Here is a 13877-nt window from a genome sequence, read left to right on the forward strand (position 1 = left end):
CTGATTCCCGGCACAGCACCCCCTTGCGGTCACAGAGGTGTCACCACGTCCCCCTCCAATCCAGTATCTTCCCCCACCCTCCAAAGGAAGCTGGCTCCTCCTCCTGTAATCCTTAACCTGGTTTAACACCATTCCCTGCCCAGCCAGTAAAGCTAAAAATCTCAGTCATCTGGATTCCTCCCTCAACCTCCCTCCCACTGCAACTCCCCCAGCACACACACACCGTCTCCTTGGCCTGCTGCAATCCAGGCTTTTGCAATATCTGTCAGGCTCCAGCCAGGACAAAAGTATCACTCCAGATCTTTCAAATAAAGGAGATTTAAGGGAATTAAACCAATGAGAAGCCAAATAGGATGGTATCTCATCCCAGAATTCTAAAGCGGCAGGAGGCCACTAACTTTCCTAGGGCTAGAAAGGACAAAGGGATGAGATGGAGTTCCAAGAGCCCAGAAGCTGGGGCCACAGCCTGGGAGACAGAACCCAGCAGAAGCTCCCTCCTGGGAGCCAAAACCCCAGGAGGCGGGGCGGGGGGGGGGGGGGATGAGTCTGTCAGAGGTGCTGCTGCTGGAGGCAGAGAGAGAGAGAGAGAGAGAGAGAGAGAGATACCCTGGCTGCTCTCTCCTTTTGCTCCTCAATTTCCTGCCAATGCTTCCTGTTTGCCAAACCCAGGCAGAAACCAGTTGACTAGGGCATACTGGAAACAGCTTGCAGAAGTCAGGCCCCTGCAACAAAGAACAAGAGGGGAAGGGCCCAAAGCCAGTTCACCTCTCTTGCCTGTCTCCTTCCCTCTAATCTCTCATTCCTTCTAACTGGTTCTCCATTCTGTGCCAGAAAGATCATTCTGACTTATAAGCTTAAGTCATTCCTTCTGCTTAAAAGCTGGCTGGGGCTGGCAGTTTCCTGGCAGGGAAATCCAGGACTCCTCCACTGGGCTGACTTTGTCAATCACTTGCAAACATAGGAAGTGCTCCTTCCCTTTGACAGCAACATGTACTGAGTTTACTGTAGGGCATGAGATGAGCTGCTGCTCTAAGTATTACTGGGCGAGAAAACAGAGACTAGTACTCAAGGTCATCCACTTGGAAACCAGTAAGTAAATAGCTAAGCTTCATTCCTTTCTGGCCAGGGTTGTTTGCCACGATCCAGAGGCTTAGGGCTCCAGTGAAAAGATGCCATGTCCAAGAAAGTGGAGAGTAAGTAAAGGCTTCTCAAATCTTTTAAAACAATAGAGTAACAAAAGATTGAATTGAGTAATCAAAAAACCTCCTAGAAAGAAAAGCACAGGTTCAGAGGGCTTACTGGTGAATTCTACTAAATGTTTAAAGAATTAACACGATGCTTCACCAACTCTTCCAAAGAGTAAAAGAAGAGAAATACCTCAAAACTTACTCTGTAACCCCTTACTTACTATCCCCTACACTTACTCTGTAATCAAGTGTTACCTTGATACCAAAACCAGACAAATGTATCACCAAAAAACTATACCAATATCCATTCTAAAATTGAAGTAAAAATCCTCAACAAAATGTTAGTGCGCCAAATCCTGCAACATATTTTTAAAAAAGAGTGTATACCATGACCAAATGGGATTTACTCCAGGAATGCAAGGCTGATTTAACATATGAAAACCAATCAACATAATACACCATATTAGAAGGATAAGACACAAAAATTATAAGATTATCTCATCAGAAAAAGCATTTGACAAAATCTAACATTCTTTCATGATAAACACACTCAACAAACCGGACATAAAGGGGAAACTTCTTCAATCTGATAAAGGGCATCTACGAAAAACACACGGCTATCATCATACTCAATGATGAGTTCCTATCTTAGAAGAAAGGAACTTTCCCCTATGTTAGAAGACATCTGCTCTGGTCATTTCTATTAAACATTGTAATGGAGCCTGTAGCCATTGCAACTAGGCAATAACAACAAAAAAAAAAAGGCATCAGATTGGAAAGGAAGAAGTAAAACTATCCAATTTACAGGTGACATGATCTTGTATAGAGAAAACCCCAAGGAATCCACACACACAAAAATTATTAGAGCTAATAAGTGAGGTCAGCACGGTTATAGAATAAGAGATCAATATATAAAAATTGCTTGCACTTTTCTATACACCAGCAATGAACAATCTGAAAATGATATTAAGAAAATCATTCCATTTATGATAGCACCAAAAGAATAAAATACTTTGGAATAAATTTAACAAAAGGAATGCAAGACTTGCACACTGAAAATCACAAAACATTTTTTAAAGAAATTAAAGAAGACATTCTATGTTCATGGATTGGAAGACTTAATATTGACAGGATGGCAATACTCCCCCAAAATGATCTATTGACTCAACAGAATCCTTATCAATATCCCAGTAAGTTTTTTTTTTTCCCAATAATTGACCACTTGATCCTAAAATTTACATGGAAATGTAAGGGACCCAGAAGAGCCAAAATAATTTTGAAACAGAAAAAAAGTTGGAAGACTCACACTCCCCCACCTCAAAATTTAATACAAAGCTACTTTGTATTAAACTGTAAAAAGACAGTGTTGTTATTGGCATAAGGACAGACATATAGACAAATGGGCTAGAATTAAGAATCCAGAAGTAAACACTTACATTCATGTTCAGTTGAGTTTCACAAAGACACCAAGACAATTCAATGAGGAAGAAAACATTCTTTTCAATAAAAGCTGCTGTGATCACTGGATATCCACATGCAAAAGAGTGAAGTTGGAACCTTACCTCATACCATATAGAAAAATTAATTCAAAGTAGATTATAGATCTAAACGTAAGAGTTAAAACTATAAAACTCTTAGAAGAAAGCAAAGGAGTAAATCTTTGTGAACTCAATTAGGCAGCTACAATACCAACAGCACAAAAGCAACCAAAGAAGAAGGAGAAGGAGGAAGGGGGAAGGGGGAAGAGGGGGAGGGGAGGAGGAAAGGAGGGGGAAGAAAAACTGAACTTAATCAAAATTTAAAACATTTGTGTTTCCAAGGCTACCATCAAGAAAATGAAAATACAGCCCACAGAATTGAAGCAAATATTTTAAAACTAAATATCCACAAATCAGACATCTCTAAACCATGTCTCCTATATCCATATCTAGCATATATATAAAGAACTATTACAAGTCAATAATAAAAAGACAAATAACCCAACTTAAAACTTGGCACAAGAGCTGATTACACGTTTCTCCAGAGAAGATACACAAATGGCCCATAAGCACATGAACTTTTGCTCAACATCATTAGTCACAGGGAGACACAAATCAAACCCACAATGAGATACCCACTTCACACCCACTAGGATGACTAGAATCAACAGGGCAGATAAGAAAGTGCTGACAAGCTGTGAAGCAACTGGAAGCTTTACAGCAGGGCAACCACTTAGGAAAAACAGTTGTGGCTCCTCAAAACATTAAACCTAGAGTAGTCACGTGGCCCAGCCATTGCACTTCCAAGTGTATGTCCAAGAGAAATGAAAATACACACGCACCCCAAACGTTATACATAGATGTTCACAGCAGCGTTACTAATGACAGCCCAGATGTGGAAACAGTCCCATGTCCATCAACTGATGCATATGGATTAATAAAAATGTGCAAAATGTGGGCCATCCATACAATGGAATAGTATCTGTCAAAAAAGGAACGAAGCGCATTCGTGCTACAACACGTTTGAACCCTGAAAACATACTAAGTGAAAGAAACCAGACACAAAACATCACATATTATGTGATTCTGTTTATATAAAATGCCTAGAATAGGCAAATCTACAGAAACATAAAGTAGACCAGTGGTTGACTAGGGCTGAAGGGACGTGAATTAGATAATTGAAAGTGACCACTGATGAGTACAAGTTTCTTCTGGGGATGATGAAAACATTCTAAAATTGACTATGGTGATCACTGCACAACTCTTAATATACTGAAAACCACTGAACTGTATATGTCAAAAGGCTGTTTTTCATGGTATCTGAATTATGTCTCAATAAATGTTTTTTTAAGAGCTATAGACCATACTTGTAATATGAAAAACTGAATCAGACATTCCATAAGGAACTGTTCAAAATACCCATAAGGCACATCATGGTGCAGTCACTAAAAACTTTTTTCAAAAATATTTAATGATATGGAAAAATAATTGTACACACACATATACACATATGAAAAACAGACTGTAAAATAATATATGGCATGAGCCTAATAGTGTATAAAATATTGTATAAGTATATATCTTTATATCTTTAAATAATTTATATATTATATAAATATATATCCTTCTCTGTTTTATATATTTATATATAACTTCAACAGTGGTTCACTAGCTCAAGTGGTCATATGGTGACTGATTTTATTTTCTGCTTTATATTTTTCCTTATTTTCCAAATAGTCTACACTCAACACACAACCAAGGAATCAAAGTTCACTTTCCAGATCAAAGGGATTCTATTCAGTGTCGGCCAGAAGGAGAGGCCACTGGTCCCACACCCTGTGGGCAAGAAAGCACAAAGGTACAGCCGTGCTGCAGAGCAGTCTGGAAATACTTCTTTTTTGACCCAGAAACTCCACTTCTGGAAATCTCTCCTAGGGAAATCATTAAGGACAAGCACAGAGACCAGGCTGAGAGGGCGTTCATCACAGCTTTACTTATAACAGTAAAAAGCTGAAAACAACCTCCATGTCCAAAAATAGAGGCTTTTTAGTTAAATATATCATAGCTTATCCATATAATGAAATGCTGTACAGCTGCTAAAAGTGTTTATGATCTGTAGCGAAGCGGAAAAAGCAGGTCATAAAGCAGTGTATGTGGTATAATCTCATTTTTATAAAAAAAAAAATCATGATAATTATAGAGATCTAAAAGTAAATGCACTAAAATGTTAACAGAATTTGGCTCTGGGTAGACCAGGTGACGGATATTTTTATGTTCTTTTGACCGGTCTGTATTTCTGATTTTTATATAATGCACACATATGTTGTCTCTATCAAGAACAATAAGATAAAATTATAGGGGAAGGGGCACTCGATCAACCCCAGTGACAGCTAGAAGCCCTGCTGGCTGCCCAAGGAAAGGAGCGTTCTAGACAGGATTGGTGGGGGAGGCCGTGGGGACAGTGAGACCATCACAGCCACAGGCTGCTCCCAAATGCAGGTGTGCGTGAGGACGGACTACACAAATCCCCTGCTGTTCGGCTCAGATTTATAGATTTCAAAGCATTTTCCCATTTTGTCTTACTCAGCTTTCTCAGTACTCTCATCTGAACATTATCCCCATTTGGCAGATAAGAAAAGCGAGACTTAGAGACTTAGATCAAATGGCTTAAGATCACAGAGTGGAAACAAGGGCTCATAGTTTATCTGAAACCAGACCCTTGTCAACAGCACCCCCACGCCAAATGAGCGTTTGTGCTGAAAGGCGGATCAACAAAGCAGACAGAGCAGAGATTCCCAGGCCACAGGCCTTGATGTGAGTCCCTCCTCACCTGGGAAGTTCAGCCTCTCAGCTCCTCCCAGGGAACGCTAATCGCTACGCACAGGGCAGAATAAGGCGCCGTCGTCACTCAGGTCAATCCGCAAGCACCACATGTGGCTCTGGGCAGGGCGGGATCTACACTAACCCCCTGGAACTCCGACCTCGGGGTGGCCGAGCCCATAGATGGCCATCGCTTTTAGAAAGACTTCAGATACAGGCCTAAGGCTGGACTTGGTACAGTTCCCACTGCCCAGCTCTGGCGCCATCCCCAAGCCAGAACAGGGAAGCCTTTCCTCCCCCACGGGCCCTCTAGCCCTGGAGACTACTCTTCTCTAAAAGGCCCCATCCCTTCAGCACAGACCCACCTGATGCGGTCTGGTCTCGAGGAATCACCAGTCCAGTCCACGGACGGTCACCAGGCTCCTCCCCAACCATCCCTTCTCCTTCTCCCCTGCAAGGACCGCCTCCAAGGAGAGAAGGGCACACAGGGCCCTGGGCCGCTTTGACAAGAGGGCTCCTATTCAGAAAAGCTGTGCTGTGGACGTCTGTCGTGGACCCTCCCTCTGATTCTCCTGGTGGGACCACGCCCCTGCATCACAGCCTTCAGGCCACACCGAAGCCAGTCCTGGGGCATGAGGCTGGCCACTGGAGCTAGATCACAGGTGTGAATGTGATCCAACAAGGCCACTAAGACACAGTGAGGAGGTAGCCCAGGTTAAGAGAATCAAGGGTCTGGGGCTGCTCCAGCCAGCCTCGTGGAGCCTGAAAGGGGAACTGACACGGATTACAGCAGGCCGAGGAATGGGGAGAAAGAACCCATTTTTGAGCCCTGAATCCAGGTGCCACTGAAGTCAGACTAGGTGGGGTTTTCTTTCACCAGTAACGCAAAGGGCCCTAACCCATGGAACTGCACAGAACTTCAAAATGGTCTTCAGCTGGGCTCGGGACCTCAACTCTCCATATACTGACCCCACCCCTGCCCCCACACAGCCCCAGCACGGGGGCTCTGGCCTCCCCCACCAAAAAGCCCTGCAGGATGGAACTGGGTCCGCACGGCCTCCTCCCTCTCTGTGACCACATCACTCGCGTACCACCTCTGCCGAGCAGCTGGCTGGGCCTGGGCAGGCCAGATGACATGGACACATGCCCCTGGGCCACACCCTCCCTACTCCGGGGTCCCCAGCGACTGTCGCATCTCTCCAGTGACACCCTCTCCCACCAGGCACAAAAGCGGCCTCACCCCCTCTCAGCCACGCCTCGCCACCCCCTCCCCAACGCTCCCTAGCAGCTTCTGCCTCTGTGTGCAGGCCAGCTGGAGAGCTAAGCCCTGGTCACCATGTCGGTGCCTGAAGCCAACTGGCTCAGAAGACAGCTCCCCTGCCCCCCCCCGTCTGGAGAGGGCGGGGGGCCCTATGTGTGAGTGTGACCCCCAGACGCCTTCGGCACTGGCAAAGCCTGACCAGCCTGCCGCCAGCCCTCCACACCCAGGCTCCCCCGGGACCAGCACACCAACCTCTCCATAGACAGAGGCCACATCAGTGACAGCCCGAGCACTCCCTAGTAAATATGCTTCCACTTTCCTGGGGCAAACTGGGGCTGCTCCTGGGAACCAAAATCCCAGGATGGAAAAAATAAGCTTTGAAGCAAGAAAGTCAAGCATCCTTGTAGGAAACGCATCCCTCACGTCTCGGGGGTCTGGCCTCACCTTGACATACAGGACTGTTAGAATCAGCCTCTGAAGGGAATAGAGCAGACACGCCTTCATTCTCTTTTCTTTTCTACTTCACAGAGGGAACCCCTGATTAGAGAGAGATGCTTCCCCTGTGGTCTACGTGCATGGAAGCCTTTAGGGAGGACGACAGACGTAAGTCATAACCACCCACGATCTGAAGAATTTCCAGCTCAACTTGTTCCAAGTCTTTTCGATGGCACCCAGATGCCGAGGACTGGCAGGGTACGGGGAACAAACACACCCACGGGCGACGCGTGATAGAAGCCCCTCATCGAGGGACTGCGTCCCTTGTGCTGATGTATCTGAAGCTTACTCTGGTGAGAGGCCCCCCGGAGACAGCGAGAAGCCCCAGGAGCATGTTCCGAAAACACCTGTCAGTGAACGTGCTAAGCCTCTCGGTCTAACTGCTTACGCTAAGCTGAAGTCCGTGAGTGGGTGAAGACACTAAGTTTCAAGCTAGGGAGAGCAAGGCTGGGATCCAAGCCTTTTGGAGCTGGGATCTCTGTTTAAACACTAGTGCTCGTCAGCTCTGGGGAAAAGGCAGCATTTCTGAAAAGCCTCCCTTGTGAGTTCCTTTGCCCCTTCACCCTGCCTGCTGCAGAAGCGGGGGTCTTCGTTCCTTCCTGACACCATGTCGTGAGACGGGAAGCTCAGCTTCACACAGCGGGCCGTCCATACAGAGCCCCGGGCCAGCTCTACTCAAGGCAGGAAAAAGAAGCTGGAACATTTTCCAAGGGGAGGTCATTATGCTTCTGGGAAGAGCAAGAGGTCCATGAGCTCTGCAGACTCTAGAGAAGGGGACGTCGTTAGGGATCGGCCCGCAGCCTCTGGCCAGGGAGGGCAGTCCAACCGAGACTCCTAAGAGTCTCCCCTCTTAGGAGCACTGTGGTTAGCATGCTTCTTATGAAGACAGCTGTCTGAGGACTCTGAATGGCTCTCACCTCTTAAAGGACGACTACTCGAATCAACCATCCATTCCACTGTGAATGGCCTTTTGTGAAAAAACCGTGAACATGGGCCCAATTCCAAAGACCTCTGACCTTCTGGGTCTGCCTCTCACAGGACTGGCAAAGCACAGAGGGAGTGAATCTTGGGCGCCCCCTCGAGCAAACCTCTCCATCTGCCCCCGGCCACTGGGTGCTGCCCATCCTCCAACTGTCCACACCGCTTCCTCCCCAAGTGGCACTCCGGACCGCAGTCTCTGCTTGCTCTGCCTCTGAAGAATTCCCTCTCAACGTACCGTTCCCAGGCCCACTCCTGGGACCACACCCTCTGCCAGACAAGGCAGATATATAAGGCAACTCTCCCCTCTTCCCTGGAACTGGATGTTACCTGGGGCTCCCAAAGAAGTCTAGCCATTTGGGGGTCGCGCCCAGGAACAAAAGGAGCTAAACTTTGTTGCTCTGCCAGGCACGGTGCTAAGAACTTCACCCCCTCATTCCCTACAATCACACTATAATAATGTAGAGACTCCTATTACCTCTGTTTTATAGATGAAAAACCTGACCCCCAGGGAGGTGAAAGTCACTTGCCCAAGATCTTATAGCTAGTAAGTGACAAAGCTAGAGATCAAACCTGGGCAGTCTGGCTCCAAAACCCCAGGCTCTTAACCAAGGCATCAAAGGCACAATTTCAAACCCGGGAGCAAAGGAGGAAGAGAGAAAATGGGAGGCTCCATGGAGCTCCCCAACACCGTGCCACCTTCTCCACCTGGCACAGAGGTCACGCAGTTTGACAGGAAGGTTTCCTACCCCCTGCTGGCCTTGCCTGCAGCTTGGTGGGCGTCATCGGGCAAGTCCCTTCGCCTTTTGGGCACAGTGTCCCCAGTGGAAAAAGAAAGTGTTCGTATGAGGGATGATTGGGAAGGCCCCGCTGACCCTCTGCCATCAGTCCTTCTCTGCATCCCACCGTGTGATCTAGAAAGGAAGCTTAATACTAGGCCACTGTTTCCAGGTTCATAATTTCCCTCCTCTTGGGCACCAGAGCCTCAGGTCCTCCACATCCCCTTCATTCACCTGAGTACAGGCTACTTCCTTCTCTCTGCCCCCTTCTACAGATGTCAGCTGGCTGAGAGACCAAGCTGTATTGGACATGTCTAATCACAGACTTACGTGAGCCCCCAGTCTTCTTTTTCCCAGGCTCCTGGTGGCTATGTATGGTGCTAGAGTAACCTCTCTCCAGTGGGCTGTCAGCAGAACCAACATGCACTTCTGCTCACCCCAGACGTCTCCCTCTATCCCCCCTTTCCATGAGATGCGGCAAGCCAGCACGCCGGCTTCAATCACACAGATGAGGACGGCACCCTAGTGGATGGGGAGAAACAAGACCCTCCGAGAACACAGCTGCCCCACCAGCTGTGACCAGCCGGTCGGTTCCAGTACTCCCTTATATTGGAGCCAGTGAGTTTGTGGCCTCTGTGAGACAAGAGCATATATACCAAGGCTGTTCATAAAGGCCATATCTGGGAAGCCACTTCCAGCTCCCACTGGCCTATATGCGGAAAGTCATCCCATGTCCAGCAGATCTAAGTCCCAAAATAGACGGCGGCCATGTGTCCACTATTCCCCAGCCTTCCTACTTGTGAAAAGAACATCTGTGGCCACTTGGTGTCCTGGAGATTTCATTGGCTACTTTAATCTGTATCCCAGAGCAAAGATGCCTACTCACTTGATTAAATCAGCACCACTAGAAGCTAAAGAGTTTCTCCATTTCGATTCCCACTCTCTGTTTGTCTGCTTAGATTTACAAGACGGAAGGAAGGAGTTGAGGAGATTGTGGGGGGAGCCGAGATCCACTTCGGAAGTCCCTGATCGTGGAAATGAACTGAAATGTACAACCTTTCAGAAAGAAGTCCGTATCGGGCTCTGTTACAGTGTGACGTCAGCATGCTCACAGAGGTATTGCCCATAATCGGCAGGGAAGGACTCTGAATCAACGAAATGTGCCCGGTATGTCACCTGCAAAGAAAACGCATCTCACCATGCCAGGCTAGGAGTGAAGGTGCCCGGATCACCTGAATGACATGATGGGCATCTCGGTAAAAATGCCACCAAGGGAACTTGTACAAATTCCACTCCATAGCTGAGCACTGATTACGTGCCAAGTCCTGCGCTGAGCTGTGAGGATGGCAAACAAACAAAACAAACAGCTCCTCCTTTAGAGGAACTCACAGACCGGCAGGGGCGGCTGATACCGGGACAACTGATGCTAGTACGATTCTCACGTCACCTACTGATCTACTGAGCAGCGAATCTGACCGACCTGAACAGGTGAGTCCCACAGGCTGTCAGAGAAGACAGGACATGTGAGCTGGAGGTACATAATTTACAGGAAGAAATCTGGGCAAGAAGCAGGAATTATGGTGGAAGAACAACGAAGGTGAGGCTGCCAAGAGGGGTCTATGTGCAAATCAAGAGTATCCTCTAGCGATCTGAATGTTTTCTACATGAAGAAACCTCACCTGGCCCAAGCATGCTCTGATCCACATGCCAACAGAGCAGAATGGTTAAGAACATGGGCTTTAGATGGAGGCTACTTCTGCCTCTCACTAGGAGTGCGAGGGCTCTGCCTCGAGTCCTGCCTCAACCACTTCCTGGCTTCAGGACCCTGGACAGCTTATCTAAACTGCCTGTGCCTTGGTCTTCTCATCTGTAAAATGGAAAGAATAATAGAGGCCACCTCCTAGGGTGGTGGTGAGACTGGCTGAGATATCCAAATAGAGGGCACCTAGTGGGCATTCCACTAACCTCGCCCAGTCTCATCTCCCTTGTCTGTAAATTTACAGGTTTGGAGGATTTCAGAGACAGTAAAGCTCTAACTGATAAGGAATGATGTTGGCTGCGGATTCCCAATAAGCCAAGGCTACCATTACCTGGCCAGGGGAAGAGCTCGCAGCCACGACTGGAAGCGCAGATGTGAGAGTAATACTCCCAGGCTCTGGCTGAAAACCTTGGTCCAGTCAGACCTCGGGAGACCGTGGTGGCCGGGGGAGAGGTGCGTGCTGGATGCCCCATCCTGGGGGCAGCTGCACTCAGCTCCAGCCCAGGCTTGCCCTTTCCTTCTTCCTAAAGAAGCCAGGAAGCCACATTTTTAACAGGATGGTCTCAATTTGGCAATGTCAGCAGCCATTTCAAAAGTGCTGGAAATGCTGAGCTGACGACACCAACCCTTCCTCAGGCACCGGCAGGCTTGTGGCTCACGACAGAGTACAATGGCATTCACCAAATGTTTGTCCACAGTCTCTCGTGGAAAGTTCTCAAGGACCTTGAAGAAGAAAGAGAAACCAAAGAGTGCTGCTACACAGAATTAGGACCAAGAGCGTCTTGAACTCCTCAGAGAGCTGGCCCGTCTTTGGGCATCTCCACAAATTAAAGGGATAGTATTTTGGCTACTGTAAGTCACTTCTTATGGTGCCCCATCAAACACTCAGCTTTTATGCTAATATTTAGATCATGTTCACTATGTGCGAGGCCTTCAATACGTAGGAGCTTGTGGAATCTGCAGGACAACCCAAGGAGAGCTGGACAGACGGAGAAACCGAGGCACAGGGCCAGTACGTGGTGGCGGCAGGCGATGGAGCAGGCAGATGGCTAAGCTCCGGTGCTCAGAGCCACCACTCCGCACCACCTCTCCCCTGGCCGGCATCAGCTCTTGGGGCTGGGACCCCCCTGGGCTGAGAGCCACTTCCTCTGGCACAAGCAACCCTTCCCTCTCCCGTATGTGTGTGACACTGTGCGAGCCCACGGAAGCCAGCCAGGACCAGGCTTCCCGGGAGCCAGCCAGCGTGTCCCAAGTGCCTCAGCACCATGGCTGGGGGCCCACTGCCAGCCATGTATGACGGGGGCCCAGCCCCAGCAACCACGTCTCCCGGCCTCCTTGGCCACTTGCAGCCACGAGGCTGAGCGGCCTATGCTGCCTACAAAGGGCTGCTGGGTCCAGTCCGTCTTAGAGCTGATGTGAGGGCCCAAGCTCTTGCTGCGAAGTGGGCCCCAGAGCCATCCCCCCTCTGCAACTAGCAAAACACTCCCGGCAACAGCCCACTGGGTCCCGGGTGCCTGGCGACTGCCCGATGAAGCTTTGCTCTCCTTGCAGGATATTGTTTCTGGCCCCAAATCACACACAAACTCCCACAAGCCCAAGTCATGTGAGGTGAGGAAGCAGGCAGCAGGAAGGTGGCACACAGCCCAGCACAGCCTGCAGAGCCCCCAGGACCCCTCCAGCAGCCTCAGGGGACTGTTCCCGCCAAAGCACCAGTGCGTTCCGCCAAGAGTGACAGCGTCTTTCCCCGGGCCTCAGGGAGGTTCAGAAGATTAATTAGACAAACCTGGCAGAACTCGAGGTTCCCCAGGGAACTGGTTGAATATGTCACCCCTGACACAAAGCTCTGAAGTGTGCCTCGGGCTGGGTCTTTGTTCACCATTGCGCAGGACAACCCAGTCAGACAGCCCACAGCACACGAGTGCCCAGGGCCCCGACCTCCGTGCCAGCCACAGTCAGTCACAATGCATGGTTTGGACAGTAGGTGGCAGGAGGGAGCAGAGCTGCTTCAGACGCTCCCTTTCTTCAGGTGGCCTTTCAAATTCATATTCAAAACCTCCTCCTCCTCCAGGAAGCCTTCCTGGCCCTGCCAGCCTGTGTGACCTCTCTCACCTCTAAAAAGCTATTAGCCATGCCCGACTTTTACCATCTGCTGTCTTGTTTGGGGCTGATATTTTAAAATATCATTTGATAAACATTTAGTATGCGCCAGGTACCATGGTCAGTGCTTTACATACATTATTTGACTGAACCTTTAGAATAAATCTATGAAGTGAATGTGATTATACCCATTTCACAGATGAGGAAGTGGCAGCTTGGAAAGGTCAAACAATGTATGTGTCCTGCATCTGTCATCGTCCTCTCCGCGGGACTGTCCTCTCACGTGGGGTTGCAAGCTCCTCCTGGGCAACCAGGCTGACGTTTACGCTTCCTTCCAGGCCCAGAGCCCCCAGGCACACAACTGAACACCAGATCACTGGCTGTTACAGTGACTGCCATTCGCAGGGGCCAATCCACCTTTATTCACTTAGCCCAAAGGCAATATTAATGAATAACACTGGTCAGCCACTCGCGAAGGGGCCGTACGACAAGAATCCTGGCCTGTTCTGGGCAGTATCTTAATTATAGAAAAAAAAATCCTGCTTTCATTGTATATTAATCATCAGAACCCTTTACTGGAATTCTGCTGAGGAACTGAGGGTCTGAGGGAACAATGTGTGGCAGGGCCCACACCATGCGATGTGCTGTGGGTCCAACCCCAAAGCCTTGCTGGGAGGTGCTGAGCCAGGGCACAGGGTCGGCCTGTGGGCTCCATGCAGCGTGGCCCTGGGGGACAGCCACCCAGGAGGGAAGGCATGGGCTCACCTTTGGTGGCGTAGGCTTCCGCAATCATGCGCAGCCTGTAGGGAGGGACGGCTGTCAGCGGCAGGTCATCGAGGCCCACCCGGGCATAGATGTTGAGAGACTCCTTATAATCTCCTTCCACATAATTCAACTTGGCCATGATCAGATTGGATTCTTGTAGGAACTCTGACTAGAAGGAAAAGGAGAGAGAAAAACATTTTCCTACAATGCTGCGAGTAATGCTCCCTCGGGGACCCGCCACCTGCTGCCACAGAGCGC

General features: G+C 48.8%; 1 protein-coding gene across 3 annotated transcripts in view; it reads right to left on the minus strand.

Moving 5' to 3' along the window:
• Nucleotides 1-13877, minus strand: part of TTC7B (tetratricopeptide repeat domain 7B) — a 246743-nt gene that overhangs the window by 204582 nt on the left and 28284 nt on the right. For all 3 annotated transcript variants that reach the window (XM_032878627.1, XM_032878626.1, XM_032878628.1), the window contains exon 3: nucleotides 13620-13788. In XM_032878627.1, the coding sequence (XP_032734518.1) occupies nucleotides 13620-13788 (169 nt within the window). The remainder of the gene's footprint in view (nucleotides 1-13619; nucleotides 13789-13877) is intronic.

The sequence above is a fragment of the Lontra canadensis genome, unplaced genomic scaffold (genome assembly GCF_010015895.1).
Source record: "Lontra canadensis isolate GAN:19392208 unplaced genomic scaffold, GSC_riverotter_1.0 scaffold64, whole genome shotgun sequence".
Classification (NCBI taxonomy): Eukaryota; Metazoa; Chordata; class Mammalia; order Carnivora; family Mustelidae; genus Lontra; species Lontra canadensis.